Genomic DNA, 20,895 nt, shown 5'->3' with positions numbered 1-20,895 from the left:
CTCGGCGCAAACATGCTTGGAAAGACTGAGAAGTGCGAATGCCTCAGGCATATAATATTCTTGGGGTTCGCTGTGCAATGTGAGTGCCGAAGATTTCGCAGAGCGGAGAAAAAAGTTCAGTCCTTGAGACGCTTGAGCTTCACGAGTTCAACAATAACATACACAAGCTGGCGAAATGGCGGAAAAGAAGCGCAAAGGTAAGCAAAGTTACATGGTGTTCGTGAAGCCATGCTAGTGCTCTGATGTGGTGATATTATGTCTCCGCGATTCTAGCTGACTTTGACAGTAGTGGATTCGACGACAAGCACTCAGGCTGTGAAAAAGGCAAAGAAGAGCACCAAGTCCGAAAGCCAAAAAGTTGACAATGCGAAAGCCTCGGAAGTGATCACTGCCACAACTTCGAACGTCGATACTGTGCCTGCCGTGAAGAAGAAGGCAAGGAAGAGAGCCGCTGATTTCCTCGACGACGAACCAGAGACTACCTTGCCTAAGAAAAACAAGAGGCCTATAGGAAATGGCGTTGTTGAGCCAGCGTCACTCACGGCTGATGGGGTAAACGGTGTGGTTGAGCATTCAGATGACGAAGATATTACGATCACCACTTCGAAGCAGCCTAAGCGCAAGTCGATGATGGCCGAAGCTGAGCGCACACAAGATCAAGAGATGGAGGATGAGTTTGGCAAGGATGATGAGGAGGATGAACAGGTGGATATCGACGCCGCTCCGGCACTCTTGACTGGGTTCGATTCCGAAAGTGAGGACTTAGCAGAAGATAAGAGCTTCGATGCGACCAAAGTCCAACCTATACCGCAATTCAAGAAGACCAGCAAGAAGTTGCGTAAGGCGAAGGAGACCCCAAGCGACGGTCCAGGCGTCGTGTATATCGGCAGGATACCGCATGGATTTTACGAATCTCAAATGCGCGAATACTTCTCTCAATTTGGGGACATTTCACGATTACGGCTATCGCGGAGCAAAAAGACCGGTGCCAGCAAGCACTTTGCTTTCGTTGAATTCACGAGCGACGAAGTTGCCAAAATTGTTGCTGAAACAATGGACAACTATCTCATGTTTGGCCACATCCTGAAGTGCAAATATGCTCCTGAAGGCTCCCTACATCCTGATGTATGGAAAGGCGCAAACAAGAAGTTCCGGAAGATACCACATCACAAGCTTGCGAGACAAAAAGCTGAACAGCCGAAGACAGATGAGCAGATTGCCAAGAAGATGAAGAAGGAGCAAGCTAAAAGAGTGGCAAAGGTGGAGAAACTGAAGCAAATAGGATATGAATTTGAGCTGCCCGAGCTTAGGAAGCCCGAGGAGAGAGTACAAGTCGAGGACGAGCAGAAACAGCCGGTTATCGAAGACAAGGTGGAAGGTGCGATCGTACCACCACCGACAGTACCCAAGGACGAACTTGCTACCAAGGTCGAGGATGATGCCAAAAAATCGAAAAAGCCAAAACAGACCAAAGCGCCAGTTGCAGCTGAGAAGGAGGCATCAGTCAAGGTACCGTCAAAGAGTAAAAGTACGAAGGAGAAGCCGCTACCTGCGAAAAAGGACAAGCAGTTGAAGGGTATCTTGAAGAAACCGAAGAAAGCTTGAGCTGTCATAGGTAAATCGTGTGCGTTGATCAATGGAGGGTTGATAATAGCAAGATAACGAAGCGAACTTTTGCACGATTATTGCATTGCTATGCCTTGTGATGCTGCCAATTGCAGCATATATATGCTCGTGTCTGTGTCGCGCCTGCCTACTTGAAGAAGCAGCGAATCAGCAATTCACTGGCAGCACTATGTAAAACCCTACCAAAAAGACGCATGCTCGTGCAAGCGTTTCACAAAACGTCTCTTCGATAGATTGGGATGCCTCTCAAAAAGCAAACCTCGTTCACAAAGAACAATTGCTTCAGAGATAAAAAGAAAAATGCTTACGCAACAACTCTAAAGTCCAGCACAATTCAAGCCTATTACGAACAAGCTTTTACGAAGTGCTTCGGTGCCCGTTGCAGCTCACGCTTTGATCTGATTCAGTCCTAGAAAGGTATAGTTGGTAGCGTGTACACGTTACGATTGGCCCACCACATCCTCCACGAGTCTCGCTCTCCAGATCAGTGACAAGCATTTTTGGCGGTCACGATGAAGTCTTCAGCTTGTACGAAGACGCGCCCACGAAACCCCCGAGCGGGCGAAGCTGAAAGCGAGAAGTCGCTGACTTCGAACATGACAATTTTCTCTCAACGGCTGAACTGCTTTCATCGCATAAGAACGAACCGATGTCACTTTCGGTCGCCAGCATTACTGGTGTTTGCTGCATACTAGGCGGAGTTTGCTGAATATCAGTGGAATGGCTACTTTTCAGCACGAAGATCGTATACCGTCTTTGAGCAGTGACCAAACAACATTGAATGGTCGTCGTGACAGACATGAAGATATGACTCTTTCAGATGAAGAGAAAACTGGTGATCCAGTGACCGGCAATGACATCGATGCTAGTGACAAAGAGAAAACGTTAGATACGCCCAAAAAAGACCAACAGACACAGAAACCTGCTGGTCCTCCACCGCCACCTAATGGAGGATTGACAGCATGGTTGCATGTCCTTGGCGGCTTTATGCTGTTCTTCAACACATGGTAAGTTCTCAATCTACAAAGAGTGTTGGACAGTCCTACCTCTACTGAAGACGAAGTTAATCAAGAACAGGGGTATACTCAACACATTCGGAATATACCAAACATATTACGAAAGCGGTGTTCTCTTCAGAGAAACCTCTTCCAACATATCATGGATTGGCGCCATCCAAGCATACATGGTATTATTCGTCGGCTTTCTCTCAGGACCAATCTATGATCGAGGGTACTTTCGTGTTCTCCTCGCTGTTGGCTCTTTCGGAGTTGTCTTCGGCCACATGATGCTCAGTATCAGCAATACCTTCTGGCAAGTCCTTCTCTCACAAGGATTTTGTGTCGGTATTGGTGCTGGCTGCTTGTTCGTCCCTTGCGTTGCCATTTTACCTGCGTACTGGAGCACGAAGCTCGGCCTCGCAGTTGGTCTGGCGGCGGCTGGATCCAGTATGGGTGGTGTCATCTATCCAATCGTGTTCTACAAGCTCATCGACCAGGTTGGATTCGGGTGGTCGACACGTGTCATCGGCTTTATCGCGCTGATCACTCTCATAATTCCTAACGTCGTCATGAAGATGCGCTTCAAGCCACCAAAAGCACGAGCATTGATCGATTGGAGCGCGTTCACCGATGGACCATACATAGTATGTGTCCTTGGTGCTATGGTCGGTTTCATCGGCTTATACGTCCTATTCTTCTACATCAGCTATTACGGCCAAGCAACGGGCATCACGGATGCCGCAATGAGTTTCTATATCGTGCCTATCCTCAATGCCGCCAGCACGTTTGGCCGAGTACTGCCTAATGCCCTCTCTGACAAGACTGGTCCACTCAACCTAATTATGCCAGGTGCACTAATCGTCGGTATCCTTGCCTTCTGCATGATAGCCGTCAACAGCGTAGGCGCCATCGTCGTTCTCGCCATCCTCCTCGGCTTTTTCTCGGGAGTTTTCATCGCCTTGCCGCCGGTGTTGTTTGTGGCGCTAACGAAGGACAAAACAAAGATCGGTAGCAGGATTGGGATGGGTTTTGGAGTCCTGGGTTTTGGTGTTTTGGCCGGAGGCCCAGGCGGGGGTGCTCTGCTCGGCGATGAATCGTCTGACTTGAATTGGTCGGGAACGTGGGCCTATGCTGGTGCTACAGCTGTAGCAAGTGGTGCTATATTCCTGGTTGTGAGAGTGTGGAAGGTGGGATGGAAGCTGAAAGCGAAGGTCTAGAAGACAAAAGTACCCGCTTGCAACAGAGATTCGTGGATCCAAATCTCGACTGAAGTGTAGTAGCGCCTTTAGCAACCATTCATCCTTCGTATTTGCTCAACTCCATATGTACATACCTTGTCGAGGGGATGACGGAAAAAACTTGAACCTCGTCACACCTTCCTCGCTCGTCGATAGGCGAGATATCAGGGTTTACCGGCTTGAACCAGTGCCAGAACTCACCGTTCATTAAGGAGCAACCACCTATTAGTCGATTAGGCTGGTATGACGAGGTCCATGTTTTTCCCGTCACCAAGTAGCATGCCTGTGGGACTGTGGGGACTCTGCTCTATGTTGCAGTCGTTGATGAATTCGTGGTTTGAGGTCCGATATTTCCCTTGAAACGGGCAAGACCAGAGATGTGAAATCTTCAATGGCACAACAGTCTCAAAGTCTTATGTGAGCCGCTGTCTTTTCTGCGCTGCTCTTTCATCTTCTGCTTCTTGAGAAAACACATCACTTCCTTCCAGAGCACACTGGTCATTCATAATCTCGTCTGGAAGGTGTCTCTTGTTCACTGCAGGCACTGAGGGCAAAGAAGGCGCTAGCTTCGGCACATCCTGCGGCGTAAACATCGTTCTACCAGGCACCACGCAGTAAGCTGGATCATAGCCGTAATAATAGTTATTGCCCATCTGGACGCAAGCAGAACCTCGAATTGAAGAAGAAGGATAAAAGTTGCCAGCGTGGTGTGAGATTGTCCGAGAAGAATTTTTGGAAAGAGACCATTCGGAAGACTCGTTGGCTGTATCGCGTTCCTCAAGGCTGGATCCTATACCGCTGTCGTGGAAGGATGGATCCAAGTCTTTGGCGGGCACGATACATGAGGGCGTGCCCAGAACCGGCCCCGCGTCACTCAAATAGTATTGCAAGGTTGCATTGTGGCCGAATACAACGGCACCTTGGGCATTCCTAGGAAGGTCAAAGGCGTGCTGAGATTGAGGTAGAACCCCACGGTGTCTCTGTGGCCATGCTGTCTGTATGTATGCAGCACCACATGTCCGCTTTTCGTGATCTCGACAGCCGCAATGGTCGGCTGATGGGTTGGCGCTGAACCATACCGTAGCTGGGTTCCGACTCAAGAGTGGCGGACAAAGGTTGGGATTTCCTTTCGTTTCGATTATCCGACAGACATCCGCAACGCTTACGGCAACAAGATATGAGTTGCTTGGCAACGATCTCCAGCCCTCGCAGCATGGCGATGAGCTCGGCTTGATGAGTTCACCGAACCCTTCAGCAAAAAGCGTTACGACATCCAGAGATCGGAGAAGACCAACCCAGCTTTGACCTGCAGGTGGCAAGATCTCAACGCAGGGATCAATGATTGATGCTTGGTTGGCGAGTTCCACGAAGTCCCAACCTTCAAGATACTTCAACGATCTGCTCTGCCTAGCTTGTCGGCTTATGCGTGCGGCTTGTTGCTGGTATGTCAAGGCTTTCTCCAATGCGTAGTAGAGCTCAACCACTCGATCTTCCACTAACTCATATTCATCTTGTTGCTCTGTATGTGAGCATTTCCTGGTACTGAAGAAGGATTTTGATATCTTCTGTTTCAGATTGGATTCATTCCCGAAAAATTCTTTGGCAGCATCACTGACATAGGGAGATTCAGCCTCTTTTAAGTGTGTCCAATTGAATAGGAACGCTGAGCCAACTGACTCACGCTCCTCGTGTCTGAGAGAAGTACGTAAGAGATGCAGAAGTACATTTACCCCGTTGACTAGCCAGCCTCTAGTAGTTTTCGTGTCCCACAACATCACGAACCTACTGGAGAGCCATTTGAGGGTTTTCGAGAGGCCTTTCTGTCTGAGATGGATGGATTCATGCTGCTTTGGTATCGAAAAGGTCAAGGGATCGTGGATATAATTGCCACTTATTATTGACGAGTCCGTAAGCATCCCGTCATTTCTCACTCCAGGTAACCGAGCCGACTGCATGTCGTATTGATTTCTGGGAGCGCCAGTATATATCCCGGCATCAGAGCACCAACCGACGATATGCCTGTACTTATTGAGATTGTCCTTAGAGATTTGAAGGATATTCTGCTGACCATGATCAAGATAAGACATGTGATCACCAGATTCATCGCAACACAGATGCCAGACGAGAGCATCAGTACCGAGAAGTCGTGTAGGCACGAGCATAGCTGAGAAACCTTTTATGTAAATATTTCCAGCAAATTCCTGCACATAATCGGTTCCCACGAAATTGGCCATGATCTTGAGAGGCACTTCCAAACCGCTTTGCATCTCAGGTCGCTTGAGAATTGGATAATCCTTGACTATGGCAAGCCCACGAAGCAATGGACGCCAGCATAGGCCGTTGTTCACTGGTACCGACACAATACGTTCGAAGTCGAAAGTAATACTGAATAGAAAACAGCTTTTTTGCTCATCTGATGCTTGATCATAATGATGGCGGGCCTCCAGTAGCTCAACCTTTGAGCGATCATGTAGTGTGCCAGGCGTACTCACGGGTGAAATTACGGACTGGCTTCTGTTACCGTATAAGCTGTCCGATGTACTACTAAGGCCGAGGTACTGGATAGAAGGTACACAATACCAAGTGTCCCCAGTTGAAGGTGGAACGCGGAAGGCAGCCCCAAGCCAAGCCAACTGTTCTGCAATTTCAGCTACCGCACCACGGGCACCCTTGATCATGACTTTTAGTGTCGGATAAATCTGCTGTATGGCAATCGTTGCGCCGTCTGGACGTGTGTGCAACGGTAGTGGTGGCGCTGAAGCTGATTGAAGAGCGTGGTCTATAACGTTCACCAGAAAGCCTCCACCTTCAGGCCATACCTGCTCAACATACTGAACGCAAGTTAGAGCTTGAAGCTCCCTTACAGTCCCAGTAAGTGTGATAAAGCTTCCCACGGAGCAGAAAAGAGCCGAGGAACCCAACACTTGCTGTTGCATGTATGACAACGGTGACCAGTCGACCTCAATAATAGTTTCGCTCAGACGCAATGCTGTACTCCTGTGTAGCATCTTCGCTTTCGGTAAATGATGTAGTACGAGCGAGGAAATACTTTTCTCCACCTGCTGCCCGTCATTCGTGAGAAGAACATCACCACGTATCTTACCGAGCAACCACCTGTATGAGGGATGTGTGGCAGCCTGGTGTGCATATGCCTCGTAATCGTGGTTCACGTCGGTATCATCATCGATGAGGATTTCGTCGGTAACATTCGATGACTGCGGCTCGTCTGGTGGGTCTTTCTCATTGCGTTCGAACCACACCTGCATCAATTCCTCCAGTAACATCCCATTACCAGAGTCTCTGACAGAAAGATCATCCTCGCTCTTTTGGTCATTCTGGTTTTGTATCTCGTGCTCTATTGACTTAGAGATGGCAGACCTGTATTTGTGGATGAACCATCCAGCGTTTATGATACCTTGAGCGTTACAGTTTTGGAGAAGTCTCACAGCGAAGTCTGCGAGCATGTCCGGCAAAGCATTACACAAGGTGGGGTTAATACATAGATTGAGACCTTTGAGCACACTGTCCTGAACAAGACGGTTTGCGAACCTGTGGACAAAATCGCCCCTGCGTGTTGATTCGACACTTGCACCAGAGTAAATAGTACGTGAATCGTCCATTCCAGAACCTCCTGTATTGTCTGATAATTCGTGTACATGGCTATCTTGCGGCTTTGGAATTGGGTTCAAGGAAGCATAGCCTGAGTCGGTATGGCCCGCGTTCGATGGAGCGCAAGCAGGTGTGCTGTGAAGTACAGCGACGTCCTTCTCCACGCTATCTAGCAGCAGGTCTCTACCCTGGTTTGCTGGACCGTGGGTTGTAGTTCGAGTGAATTGTAGATCGACTTGAAGAGGTGTAGTTCGAGAATTCCTGTTCTTGGCAGGTTCTACAGGGCCATGTACTTCTATATCATACGCTTCCTCCATCGTTTCAATGTATGCCGCAAATTCCTCACCATGCATGCGTATCACATGCTGTTTGAAGTTGTCAAACATTGACCAGATCTTCAGTGGTACTTTACATCCTTGCACCTTGCATCGAAAGACTCTGTCGCCTTTCTTGAGTATACCGTGGAAGGTCTTTCGGTGGCGATCGAGGTCGGCACTGGTGCGAAAGACTTTCCCTGGTGGACAGATACTACAGGGATGCAAGAAGTTCCCGGAAGATAGTGGTTTCTTCAAGGACGGAGTGACAAAGTCTTTGAATTTCTCATCAGCCATCCATGCCTGTACGACTTGGTTGGAATCCTGCACACAGAGATCGTCGTGCTGTCTGTATCGCTGCTTCGAAATCCCAGATACCAGGTCAGCGATAACATCATCTTCGCATCGCTCCTTCGTTCCGGGATGGTTCTCTGCAATCAATGGAGGGGACAAGGTCTGCTGTGCTGTTGCCGACATATCAAGGCTAGCTCCATCTAGGCCGTTCGAGAATTTTGTCGTAGTTCCGTCTCGACTTCTTGAATCGTATTTGCATGTTGTGGCTCTTCCCTCCCTTCGACACACACCACAAGGAAGTCCTCCATCACACTGTCAAAGCTTGGTTGGTATTGAGGACATTCTATGGGAGAAGGACACCTACTTCTGTAACAGAATGTTTGCAGGGGACACAAACCTTCCGGCGCTGCATAACCTCGAGTACGAGCGGCTGTGATTTCACCCTGGTAACCACTAGGCTCTGGCTGACTCTAAAGTAATTAACACGATCGACTCAATCGGGCGATTGCGTAGTTGTGTTCAAGAATGATCGCAGACAAGCTCGCAATATGTTGATAGCAGTTGTGGATAATGAGCTCGAGGTTTTTTTTAGAAACGATATAAAGAGTGTGCTTGTACGAAGATTGCCGATAGAGGCCTGTGGGAAGACGAAACCACTGCTCAGCCTGTTCTTGATGACAAGTCCATACACTCTTCTCGTGTCTGATCTGCACTTCTGTCTGTAATACCTGACTCGCGTTACTCGAAAACAAGCTCGACGAAGTAGAAGACCAGGTGAGGGTGCTGGTTGAGGTTCTGCCTCATCACAAAAAGTCCACATGTATGATGCTCAGTGAAAAGGTGCAGCTGCCCAATGAAAAGCCACAGCCAAGAAACCCGGTCACTGCAGGGCACAAGCTGCGCCTACTGCTAGTCGTGCTCTTGGCGCATGCGAAGCGACCGTCCATAGCAGAACGATGTGCACTGGAGCTGCCCTATCTCAAGACTTCTGCAAGACTGTTCCCGAGGTTTCGTATAGAGTTGTTTCGAATTTCCTGCCTGTTGTGGATAGTACGTCGAGCCTTGTCATCGGACAATCCTTCTTGTTGGTTGTGATATCGATTACTCTGCAAATTTGCAGCGCTGAATCTTTCTTCCCCATCCATTCTGGTAGCCATCGACATGAATAAGTGTACTCGATTGTGAACAGCACGTCAACCTTCATTCTCAAGGAGCCCTTCGGCCTGCTCCCTTCGCTCCACAGCTCGAAGCTGCACACCAAACCGCTGATCTTCGCGCAAGCTCGCAGCCATACGCCGAGCATCAAGTTGTCCTTCATTCACATCTGTATACCATATCAACGGAATTGGCAGGGCGACCACAACTGCAAGAAGCCAGAATGCTGGTCGGATGTGTCCAGTAGCGTCGACAATTCTACCAACTACAGCTGGTCCAACGGCACTACTGCCCTTGTCAGTGATTGCGAACAACGCAAAAAAGGCGGCCTCGCGCCCGGGTGGCACAAGACTGCCAAAGAGACTTCGGCAATAGCTACTCAGCCCTCCCATGACGGTACCGAAAATCACGCCTAGACCGTAAATCTCCCACCAAACTTGTAGGCCGCCGAAGCCCCACCGTTGAATGAAAGGGAGGTAACCTAATAGACCATAAAGTGGGACAAATTCCATCAATACTAGACAAAAGACAATTGTCTGACTGTTCGTCCATCGCATTCTCTTCGACAGCACAGGAAGCAGGCTTGATCCAAGCATTCCAAATATCATCACAGTAATGCTTAGCAGTGCGATACCAACAGTACCGATCTTGAGCTCCGTACGCGCGAATAGAACAGCCGTGCCAGAAACAGAGGCCTGCGCATCTGAGAGCAGAAACCATGCTGCAAGGAAGATGACCATTTGCTTGAGACGAGCCGCAACGGTAATGGTGCACCACAGGCTTGACCAAGCGAACGCAACATGTGCAAGTATCCTTCCCATTTTGGTACGACTTGCGTCTATTTTTAGATCCTTTAATGGCGAACCAGGTCTCTTCCGCAGCCACAGTGCAGTGGGACCCATAAAAGCTAGCCACCAGATACCAGCGAGAAACAGTATGAGTCGGAGAGGCACAGTGGCTGAGATCGAGTCGTCGAAAATCTTTTTCATGGAGAGGAGCACGCCAATTGCAAGAACTTGAATTAGCAAAGCCGCTGCATAGCCAAGTCCAATGGCTTTCGCCGAGATTTTGGTTGATATCTGGAGTTCGAGATTATTGTCGCTGTCATGCAAAGTGTCTGATTGTCGTTCCTTCTGAGTATTAAGGACAGAAGGGTGGTTGGCTGCCAGTAGGGGAAGAAACGAGTTGAGCACGACGAAGGAAGATCCGAGGCAGACGACGCCAATGATAGCCAATACTGCACCAGCGAGGTAGATGCCTGGCATCACAAACACGAAGGACATGCTGGCTAGACTACCGACGGTGCCGAACGTGAGAAGGAGGCGTTTACGGTTGTCCCCTGGATAAAGATTAGAGCCAATTCCTGACTGAGTTTCCAGCATGCGTACCATAATCTGCAAAAGAGCTAAAGGATATCAGAACGAGTGCCTGACACAACACCGCCAGCGAGAACGTATACATAGCAAAACTGGCAGTTGTTGTATTAGTGCCGAAGAGATGAATCAAACACTGGTCCGGGTCTCTTGTGCTACCAGAAGCTCTGGCTGAAAATGCTTGCGACGCTTTTGGTAGTACACAAGGCGTGCTTTTATCCGAAAAGAGGACGCCATTTTCGCGAGCAAGCTGTTCCAGCGTAACAGGTAAAAATGCTCCGACTCCAACCACAGCAAATACCTCAGCAGCGATACCATAGGAGTAGAAGCCGCGTATCTCACGCTCGGTTGTAGGAGTTTTATCTTCTTCGGGCCAGGAAAGATGAGGTGAATACGTTGGGGAGGTATCACCCATCGTGCTCGACCTCACCTTAATCGGCTTTCGTGTTGGACGCGTGTATGGTCATATAGGTTTCGGCTGCCATTAGGTGGCCCTCGTCCACAACCGACTAGTCATTGTCAACGATCGAGTAACAGCTGCTGGTTGACTACTGATAAAACACGCTTAAGACCAACGAGCTAAGCACACACTCATGAGGCAAGGGGTTGTGAAAGAGTTCCGAAACGTGCCGGAGGAATTGGGATGTGCTGAGCTAGCTTATAGTTGCCGACGTTCTGTGCTGGCTCGATGTAGATACAGGCATTGTCACCCTGGTATTTTCCGTCAGTGTTTCAGCGTAATCAAGATGGCAGGAAAGAGCTCAATATGGGTACTGATTGTTCGACGCAACACATGAGTATACGAGCAATGTCGTCACGACTCTATAGCTCACTCGACAATGTTGAAAGAAACAACAGTATCTGCCGGTGCTCGGTGCGTCTGAGCCAAACTGCGTCAAAGATGCCTAATGTGTTCAAACTTGGCAGGGACGTTCGAGCGGCTTGAGCGACTGACAAGTTAGCAACACAATGGATGCTGCATCGCTCTTTCAGTTTGCAGCTCAAAAGCAACCACAGGTGGACCTTAGTCCATGAGCCACTTATATGCGCCTTCCACTATCGATACAAGCATGTGTTCCTTTCCATTGCTATCTGATATAGTAGCTCTTCGATGACCGAACTATTCAAGGCTGCTGGAACCAAAGACTGGTTGACTAGAAGATGTTGCGAGCCGCCAGAAGCACTGTTCTCGCTGCAATGAGTTGGGCAGGATTGGCTGCTGGCGTCCGTACGAATCAATATGTATCTAAACAGAAGAGCTGAAAGGAAGTATAGAAGGTATTTAGCGCAGGCTCAGACCGAGTGAAATGTTGAATATGGAGATTTCTCAGGTTACTTCAACAGTAATATGTGACCACAACACCCCAGAATTAGCCATGGGTGACCTTCTTGACCAAGCCATCCTTGTCAGTATGGATATTCAACCTATTAGGCTGGTGGTCCATAGCTACAAAGTGGTCAGTAACGCTCGATCATACAGGCGAGGAAGAATATGATGGGGATACTAACTCATCATACTATCCTCTCCCACGACACGATGATTCTGTGGCAGATCCTTCTTTGCGAAGTTGGTGTTGTCTGTGCTACCACTCTCGCTGATTTTCTTGCCTGCCAGCTTTTGCATCCATTCTTGAGTCAGATCGCCACCGCCGTTGGAGTTGATACCTGGTACAACGAGAGGCATTTTGAAAGTGTTGGTGGTAGAGTAAAGGCGTTTGAAAGAAGTAGTCAAAAGTATAGAATATCGAAAAGAGATTGCCAGACTTTCGATTAGTTTTGTGGATTGTGTACTGGCACAAGAGGAATTCTTGCAATTTATCAATCTTTAAAGCGTGTTGGTGTGGTCGTTTAGTATCACCTGGACCTCTTCTCACATGTCATACCTTGGCTGTGCAGCGGGACGTAATTCAGCTGCCTGCCATATGGATAACTGGGCTATGATGTCAAGGTCTGCTTTGTCACGTGCGCGAGTTGCGTTGCACCAGGAGAGATGTGATTGTGCAGAGATGAATGCATTAGATAGTGGTCTTATGTACGACCAGATAGCTGGTCATGTTAGCAGCCTTGAAGTCACAATCCCTCGCTGATGAAGGCTGCTCTCCCACCACGGTGAATTCAAAAAGCCTTTTCTGTTCATACACAACACGAAACCTCCTCATAATGTACAAATAGGTCGAAGGCTGAGTTGAATTGGCAATCATCCCAAATCCACCTCAACACAGTCAAATGCTCGCTAAAATGCACAACACATTTGATCCGTTCCGGGTTCAGCACTGCGTTTTGGCCGGAACCTTTAGATCAGTATTTATTTTCTTGCAGCCTTTTCATATATAGTCTCTGGCCGATTTTTGCAGTTCGATCAATCTCCATCCCCTCGTCTCAGGGTTTGCGATATCGTCCGCAAGGCGAGTGACACCAATCGCATAAGTGACCTGCTGAACTCGATCTTCGGTACCAGCGGCAAGTTCACCGGTTTTCCTGTTTCGATAACAATGGACTTCTTGTGTCCTGCATGTAATGATGAAGACGGGAATCTCACCTGGCTCAAGCAATCTAGCGTTCAAGACATCTACTCCTCTTATGTCGAGGATCTTGCCGTCACTTTTCAAGCCGTGCTTTGTGTACTGGTCCATCAATGCTGTGTAAACCTGAAACTGAGCGGCGGAGAGCCACGTTTTTAGTACTTCGACATCACTTTTAACGTAAGCATCGAGCACCTCCGGCAGTATGTATTCTCTCATGTCACGAAGGAATGGTTCCATCTGGAAGTTTGGATCCATCTCACGGAACTTTTTTACAACCATAGCAGTCTCGTTTTCGGCGAAGAAACCGCTGATACGATCAGTTATTGAGCGTGCAGTCGAAATCAAAGGATTTTCCGATTCTTCGTAGGTACTCCGCCAGGTACGCATCGATTGACCAAGCTTGGAGCTCTCCTTGAAATTGTTCCAAGCCTCTTTCCAGGCAGCATCTTTGTGGATAACGACGTTCGTACCAGCACTGTAAATGTTAGCAAGGGTCAAGTTGTGAATTCAAGTATACGTACTTGAGGTCTTCTTCCATCTTCTCGGTCGGTTTGAATCCCTCTTTAGCCTCACGAGCAGCCCGTCTTCGCCTGCGCTCTTCTTTCTCGATCCAGCCACCGTATCTGGAGCTGCTTCCATCGTCAATGGCTTCTGATACGGCTTTGAAAGCCTCAGTCTCCCTCACAGGTCGCGTGGCTTGTTCAATGCCGCGACCAGTAGCATTGACACCTTTCCTGACGCCCTGTACGACAGGAGTTTCCCAGGTCCAAGCTGCACCAGTGCCGACTGCTTTTGCGGCTGCTTGCGCACCACGACCAGCACGACCTACAGTCGAGTCATATGCCGCAGAGACCTTCTTTACGCGATCAGACTCTCGAAACTCCTGGACTTCGCCTTGTAATAATTTTGTGGATTCGTTCCATTCCTTCGATTCTTTTAAGCCACTGGAGAAGGTCTCCCTGAAAACCTGCCACGGAGTTTTGTCGCCGTGAGGAGGAGGGGGAGGGGCATCCTTCTCATCTCTTTTTTTGCCGCTTCCTTCGGCCGATCCCTCATCCTCAGTCTTCGAGCCCTCAGATTTGGCCTCTTTACTCGAGGCGTCGGTATCGGGCCGTGGAGGATCTTTTACGTCTTCTGAAGGAGGTTCTTGTCTTGGCTGTGCTTGTTGTGATAAATTTTGGGTAGTATGTAAGGACCGCGATTGATGTAGGGGGAAAGTCGTGGCCCGAGTAGTGGGAAGATGCAGTTGTTGCGGCTGTTGCAAGCAGGAAAGCAGTGGTGTAGATTCGCCTAATCGTCTATACGCCGCAGCTCGTCCATACTGTGACGACTGAGAGGAAGCGACGGTTTGCAACGTCCTTACATATTGTCTAGTTACGGACGGCTGTATCCTCCTCGTTGCAATCATACTATGTGCCGAAGCGAAAATGTACGTCGGAACCCTCGCGCACGTGTTAGGAAGTCTCGAAACACGACTAAGAAGAATAGAAAGGAAACGACCGTGCGAACAGGATGGCGAAAGTGAAGTCTTCGTGATTAAACAGCTTCGCGAGGGCTGAGAAGCATCTGCGGAGGCCACTCGGACTTTGCAAATTCGCGAAAGGAACGATTGGGGCAGGTCAGCCGCCCGCTCCTGCCTCGTCGGGAAACTGTGGTACGCAAATTGTTCCCATCATGCTCGTCGATGTGTTTACATACTAATTGTGAACCTGGACGAATATGTGTAAACCCGACTGTCGAGAGGAAAGTTGCCTATGCGAAAACGACCCTTACTCCATAACATTAGCGCGGAGATAGCACATCCTACAACCATACTCGCACGCATTGCTGTCATTCTTCTTCCCGATCGTTCTTGAACCTCTCCTCAAGATGGCGTCCACGAGAGACATCCACGACATTATGGGCATGGGTGGTGGCCCTGTCCAGAAGCCAACGAATAAGAAAAAGAAGAAGGTTGTGGAAGCTCAGCCACGACTGTCAGGCATTTCGCGTGAAGTCCAAGCGTTGATGGGGGATAGTGTACCTCCTGTACAGATAGTCGAGCCTCCTAAATACAAATCGAAACCCTCGTTGGCGAACAAACTATACAAACCCAGACACTGGCAGGAAATACCTTTCAAGCCAGGCGCAAGATCTGATGGCCTTAGCTTAACCCACTGGAAAAGAGCTCTGCCTTCACATCGGCCCTTACAACTCAATGGCGACGTTGAGATGGTGGATGGGATTCAACCCTCACTCAAGCCAGAATATCAGTTCGAAGAAGAGTTTCCAATGGACAAATGGGCAGTTGCTGTTCGTGTCCCAGATTACACAGATGAGCAGTATGAGAGACATTTCAAGGCTGATGACTGGACGCGCGAAGAGACGGACTATCTGGTCAGACTGGCCTCAGAATATGACCTCAGGTGGATCGTGATTGCAGACCGTTACGACCCGCAAGAAATTCAGTCAGCACAAATTGGCGGGGAAGCCCTTGAGGTTGCAAAGAACTATTCGTCCCGGACGATGGAGCAGCTCAAGCTGCGATATTACCAGGTTGCAGCTCAGGACTTAGAACTAAGGACACCAAAGGCTTCGATGAACCCCACAGAGTTTGCACTGTATGAAAAAATGCGCAGCTTCGACGCGAAGACGGAAACTCTCCGGAAAGCAATGGCAGAAAAGTTGTTCGAGCGTACGAAGGATGAAGCCGAAGAAGAAAGAACGTTATTAGAAGAACTTCATCGTATCACGAAGAACGAGGAGGAGTTCATCGCTATGCGTCGCGATCTATATGCTCGTCTCGAGGCAGCTCCTTCCCTGCGCAGGAACGAACGAGGCGAGGAGCAGAATATCGTGCTCTCAAGTGCTGGTCTTAGTGAATTGCTTAGTAGGTTGTTCGCTAAGGAGAAGCATTTGAAGCGGCGAGCTCCTGCACCAGGCGACAGTAATTCTACAGCACAGCAACAGTCTGCTGATGGTCGAAGTCGAGCCAACACCTCTTTATCAAGACGAGATACCATGGACACAGCAACAGAGCCTACCAAAAAGGGCAGTGTCCCTCAGCAAATCGTGCCCAAGCAGCTTACTCAGGCCGAAGAGGAAAGATATGGTGTTAGTCATCCTAACGAGCGACTCACTAGTGGTGTGTCGTTTCGTCACGAAAAAATCAATCGAGTCACCACAGCGAAATCTCAGGTTCAGACACAAAAGATCAATGCTGCTCTCACAGAACTTGAGATACCAGCTCGTCTTTCTATGCCCACCGAAAAGGTTTGCAAGGAATTCGAGCGATTGGTCAGTCAGATCCAACTTTTGCTTGACGCCAGAAGGACATTGGCTAGAGTGAGCGAAGAGGTGAAAACTCTGGAAGAAATGAGGCGGCAGAGACTGGGTTTGCCTCCGCTGGCAGAACAGAATGCTAGTGGTGAAGCTATGGACGTGGATAAGACAGCACCTGCGCCTGGTCAGGTAGGCCGAAACAGCACTACAGAGACTCTTCAGAGCGGCTCACTTGGAGGTCAGACAGTCAACGGCGTAGATGGAGGACCCGGTCCAGCTGTGGACGAAGACGACGAGGATGCGGAAGGAGAGGACGACGTCGAGGCCTCGAATCTCGAAAAGACCCAAAACGACGAAGAAGACGAGGCTGACAATACTGGATTAAACGATGATTCCATGGCCCAAAGAGACGAGGGTGATGAAGACGAAAACGCCGAAGAGGAAGATGAAGAGGACGACGACGATGACGACGTTGGCGTCGAAGATGAAGACGAGGATGACGACGAAGGAAATGCTGCACTGATGCGTGGCGTCGATAACGACGACGGCGAAGACGAGGGTGAGCACGATGTAGACGACGATGATGTTGAAGACGAGGACGAGGAGGAAGAAGCAGTGCCACTTCATGAGGAAGGTGACGAGGAAGAAGAGGAAGAACAACAAAGAGAACGAGGGTTTGCACGCCACCAGACTGAGGACGAGGCAACAGATGCTGACAACGACGATGATACACAGAATGTTACCATGGACGATGTTGAGCCCGAAGAGAACGATCCCGATGCGGAGGATGACGATGAGGACGTTGCAGACAATCGTCCAACTTCGGCCGGGTCTCGCGGCCACAAACGAGGTGCTAGTGTTATCTCCGATGCCAGCGGAGCAGGGAGCAATCGTTCAGGAGCAGGACGTAAAAGAAGGCGCTGAGGCTGAGCGACGCGACTTTGCGAGAGTTGTTACTTTATTTATCGAACTGATTAGAGTCACTGACGGGTCTTGTTCCTTCGAAAGCACGCCCTTTTCATCCTGCCACGATTGACGAATACAAGGTTGTGTCCTTGTCTTGTGGGTCCATCTATTTGTAAACACTGGCCAACAATTACATTGGCGGTCGTCAAATCGAGTACGACAACTGACGCGAAAACCAGTTCTATTCACGACAAATCTCACGTCGATGGTGCCCACTACGTCGTCAGCTGAAAGGAGTAAGCCACGCCCTGCACTTCGCCACAAGGCAACCACGCCTCGATAAAGAAAGCTGCGGATTGCAGAAATATCACGTTCCGATTAGCAGCTTTTTTGATTGGGACGTGGACGACCCACTAACCGTTTACCACCCTATGTCCGACCTTGTGGTAATCAGGCATCCTGCAGACTTGGCGCCAACGTTGACGAAGCACTCAGCGAGGCTCACTTTACAAGCATGGTGGACGCTCTTTAAGGGGGAGGAACGACACTATGCGAGAGAACCTCCGGCATTGATGAGGACTACAGTATTTTTTAAGGCTATAATTTATAAAGTGTTGGTTGTTCCCACTCTATAGGATTTGAAAGCTGGCTTCTCTGCACCTCAAGCCCTATAGCATGAACCATGCTTGCATGTCTCCTTTTTAGCAGTCTGCTTATAGCATCGCAAATTCGAGCCCAGCACATAACATTTCTCCAGACTCAGAACGACACATGGAACAGCACCTTCGAACTAACATCACAACAACTAGTTATATCGATTTCTCCGATACTCAAGCCACAAATCTTGAGATAGCCGTAAACTTCGAGCGTTCTAATTGGGCCCTGGGATCTGCGACGCAAGACGATTTCTACAAAGCTCCAGCCAACACCTCTTCGTTACCACCCGGTAGTGTCATCAAGGTCCAGTACTTTGTTAACACGACGTCGTTCGCCTTACCACCAAACACAGCCCTTAGCAGGCTCTCATACACAACGAAGAACCTACTGAATGACACAATTCCAGCATCTGCTTATATTCTATGGCCATACCTGCCACTGACTTATCCAAATCTTTCAAGTCCAAGACCAGGGACGAACAGCTCCAAATTCCCGGTTGTTGCATGGGCCCATGGCTCGTCGGGTGTCTTTGCAGAATGTAGACCATCAAACCTTCGCAATCTGGAATCTCAATATTCTGCGCCGTATGAGTTGGCCTTGAGTGGCTATGTCGTGATTGGAATTGCACACCCTTACCTTGTAGGATCAGCAGCAGCCGACGACCTGTTCTACGCCGTGCAAGCGGCTCAATCAGCATTTGCTACTAGGCTTAGTAAGGAATTTGTAATCATGGGTCACTCACAGGGAGGGTCCGCAGCGTGGGCTTCTGCGATCAGGCAGCATAATACGCCAGTGGACGGCTATCTGGGTAGTATCGCTGCGTCACCATCCACGAATCTTAGTGGCTTGATTACTGCGCTTGGTCAAGCACTTCCGCCGCTATTGCCTATGTTAGGCACACAGGCGATCAAAGCTCTGCATCCGAACTTCAATATCTCGCGTCTATTGACAGCCGAAGGTCAATCCAGATATCAACTAGCAAAAGATATCTCGATGTGTAACTCCGCTACAGGTGAGCTGCTAGCTGACTTCCCAACATCTGATCGAGGCGCCCTGTTACACCCAAACTGGACGACTGTGCCGGAAGTTGCTGATTTCTTTGGTGCAACTGCTGGACCTGGAACGTTGCCCATATCAGGTCCGCTGCTTGTGCTGCAGGGAACAAGTGACCTGGTCGTCCCATATCAGTTTACCGATGCTGCTGTCGCCCAGACCTGTGCTATCAATAATGGAAGGGGTGTTCACTACGCAAAATTCGCAGGTGTGACACATGTTCCTGTGCTTTATGCTTCGAGAAGGATATGGCTGGACTTTTTAACCAACAGATTCAGTACTGTTGGCAATGTGACCACGAGCAGGACCTGTGTGACGGTGAACCACACATCGTTACCGTTTCCAGTTGAGAATTATCAACGTGAGCTCGGCCATCGCTTGGAGTTAAACACGCAGAGTTACCAGCAGGGCCGCCTGGGGTTTTAGTTTAAATACAAAAGCGGTTACCCTCAAGGTTTAGGTGGTCGAGCAGGCAAATGATATAGATGTCGCGAGTCCCAATGTCATTCAAGCTTGGATTTACGCCTCAATGCACGTATCCACTTCAAGGTTCAGGCACAAGTGGAGTAAGCACAAGCGCCTAGCTGGAAGTCACCCCAGATTCCCTGGTCCGCTCTTTCCCCGCAGTGTAGTGATAATCGCGTGACCCCGAGCTGCCGGACGACACTCAGGTGCTCTTGATGCCGCAGGATGCGCAGTCAAGAGGGGCAGGGACCGAGTAGCAATCAGTCTTCCCCTCTACTCCTTGTTCTACACTCTTCTTCCTTTGTATGAGAGCAAATCACCTGCGACCGACCTACACCAATCACATACAGAAGCCTGACGTACCGTTCATTGTCGTTGTAAGTGGTTAAGTTGTACCTTGCAGCTCTTGCAATTCCTCATCGAGTGACTGACTCGAAATCTGTAGCTTCAACGATCAATCTACCCACCTTGTTCTTTGCAGCAACATATTCACAATGTCTGCCGACACATCGGATCTGACCAAGGTTGACTCAGCCGTTTCCGGTCTTTCCTCCTCTCCTACAGACACCAAACCCGCAGCAAAGGGTGCACGGAAGAGCAGTAGTTATCCAGGTGTTTTCAACATTAATGATCTTGGTAAGTTCCCGGTTTATCACAAAGGCCATCTGGCAGTGTTGACCTTGGGAATAGAGAAGGAGGGTACGAAGATAGAAATTGCTCCTGAGACACAAAAGCTGAACTGGTAGGAGCTCAGCAAATGCACTGAGGATGAGTGCCAACAGCTGACAACTACCTCAGGAAGCTCAATGCTTCGGTCAACGAGGTGGACGATCCAACTGTACTGAAGAAGCATCTCACAACACCTCCACTCAAGAAGATCGACCTTCACTTCCCACTAGGCCTCGAGGTATCAGCAAGAAACCTGAAGGGAGTCACAATCAAGGATGCGCTGGACGCGATACACAAGCAATTCAAAAAGAAGGTGAGAGTCCCCTACCTCGTCATGAGCAGACATCCTGACATAGCAGGCCGACGACGAGCTCGACTTGCCATATCTCAAGGGGTTCGAATGGGATCCTGAGGAGTCATGGACACGACTGAAGGTTCATCAAGCCAGGGAGGGCGCACCAGTCAGCAGTAAGAAATCGAAGAAGAAGGGCGGCGATGAGTAGACCTTCTGCTCTCAAGGAAAGCAACGTTCAACTCTATGTCGCTCTTTTGTACTCTAGTCCAGCGATCGTCGTGGTCGACTGTAAGAAACACTCAACATTGTGGTGCTATGAAAGCCATTCAGTAGCTCAATAACATCAACGGCTGGTGGAACACGTCTCTGACGCAGCTGGACACCAATCTCAAATCCAGGTTCCTATGCCATCCTGTTGTCACGCCCAAGCGTTGTTTTTGGGTTTCTCTGAACTGAT

At 49.2% G+C, this 20,895-nt stretch overlaps 9 protein-coding genes across 9 annotated transcripts; 5 read left to right on the top strand and 4 right to left on the bottom strand.

Moving 5' to 3' along the window:
- Window positions 1-175: 175 nt before the first annotated feature.
- On the top strand, window positions 176-1,605 carry NOP15 (nucleolar protein; the record flags this gene model as incomplete). Its single annotated transcript, XM_064901439.1, has 2 exons — window positions 176-197; window positions 287-1,605. The coding sequence occupies 2 exons, from the start codon at window positions 176-178 to the stop codon at window positions 1,603-1,605; spliced, it is 1,341 nt and encodes a 446-aa protein (XP_064752515.1).
- Window positions 1,606-2,346: 741 nt separating this feature from the next.
- On the top strand, window positions 2,347-3,841 carry LTR64_007114 (uncharacterized protein; the record flags this gene model as incomplete). Its single annotated transcript, XM_064901438.1, has 2 exons — window positions 2,347-2,633; window positions 2,704-3,841. The coding sequence occupies 2 exons, from the start codon at window positions 2,347-2,349 to the stop codon at window positions 3,839-3,841; spliced, it is 1,425 nt and encodes a 474-aa protein (XP_064752514.1).
- Window positions 3,842-4,275: 434 nt separating this feature from the next.
- Window positions 4,276-8,262, bottom strand: LTR64_007113 (uncharacterized protein; the record flags this gene model as incomplete). The annotated part of the gene is made up of 2 exons (XM_064901437.1): window positions 4,276-5,554; window positions 5,645-8,262. The coding sequence occupies 2 exons, from the start codon at window positions 8,260-8,262 to the stop codon at window positions 4,276-4,278; spliced, it is 3,897 nt and encodes a 1,298-aa protein (XP_064752513.1).
- Window positions 8,263-9,272: 1,010 nt separating this feature from the next.
- LTR64_007112 (uncharacterized protein) lies at window positions 9,273-10,625 on the bottom strand (the record flags this gene model as incomplete). The annotated part of the gene is made up of 2 exons (XM_064901436.1): window positions 9,273-10,601; window positions 10,623-10,625. The coding sequence occupies 2 exons, from the start codon at window positions 10,623-10,625 to the stop codon at window positions 9,273-9,275; spliced, it is 1,332 nt and encodes a 443-aa protein (XP_064752512.1).
- A 1,352-nt stretch (window positions 10,626-11,977) lies between these two features.
- LTR64_007111 (uncharacterized protein) lies at window positions 11,978-12,291 on the bottom strand (the record flags this gene model as incomplete). The annotated part of the gene is made up of 2 exons (XM_064901435.1): window positions 11,978-12,054; window positions 12,117-12,291. The coding sequence occupies 2 exons, from the start codon at window positions 12,289-12,291 to the stop codon at window positions 11,978-11,980; spliced, it is 252 nt and encodes an 83-aa protein (XP_064752511.1).
- A 640-nt stretch (window positions 12,292-12,931) lies between these two features.
- Window positions 12,932-14,540, bottom strand: TIM44 (protein translocase subunit; the record flags this gene model as incomplete). Its single annotated transcript, XM_064901434.1, has 2 exons — window positions 12,932-13,607; window positions 13,654-14,540. The coding sequence occupies 2 exons, from the start codon at window positions 14,538-14,540 to the stop codon at window positions 12,932-12,934; spliced, it is 1,563 nt and encodes a 520-aa protein (XP_064752510.1).
- Window positions 14,541-15,001: 461 nt separating this feature from the next.
- On the top strand, window positions 15,002-17,317 carry SWC4 (swr complex subunit; the record flags this gene model as incomplete). Its single annotated transcript, XM_064901433.1, has 1 exon — window positions 15,002-17,317. One exon carries the CDS (start codon window positions 15,002-15,004, stop codon window positions 17,315-17,317), a length of 2,316 nt encoding a protein of 771 aa, XP_064752509.1.
- A 753-nt stretch (window positions 17,318-18,070) lies between these two features.
- On the top strand, window positions 18,071-19,435 carry LTR64_007108 (uncharacterized protein; the record flags this gene model as incomplete). Its single annotated transcript, XM_064901432.1, has 1 exon — window positions 18,071-19,435. One exon carries the CDS (start codon window positions 18,071-18,073, stop codon window positions 19,433-19,435), a length of 1,365 nt encoding a protein of 454 aa, XP_064752508.1.
- A 533-nt stretch (window positions 19,436-19,968) lies between these two features.
- LTR64_007107 (uncharacterized protein) lies at window positions 19,969-20,646 on the top strand (the record flags this gene model as incomplete). The annotated part of the gene is made up of 4 exons (XM_064901431.1): window positions 19,969-20,110; window positions 20,165-20,216; window positions 20,273-20,456; window positions 20,503-20,646. The coding sequence occupies 4 exons, from the start codon at window positions 19,969-19,971 to the stop codon at window positions 20,644-20,646; spliced, it is 522 nt and encodes a 173-aa protein (XP_064752507.1).
- Between the last annotated feature and the right edge of the window lie 249 nt (window positions 20,647-20,895).

Source organism: Lithohypha guttulata, assembly GCF_036872675.1.
Source record: "Lithohypha guttulata strain CCFEE 5908 chromosome Unknown scaffold_5, whole genome shotgun sequence".
Classification (NCBI taxonomy): domain Eukaryota; kingdom Fungi; phylum Ascomycota; class Eurotiomycetes; order Chaetothyriales; family Trichomeriaceae; genus Lithohypha; species Lithohypha guttulata.
Note: the sequence above shows the minus strand (reverse complement) of the source record. Positions and strands in the feature narration are given on the sequence as shown.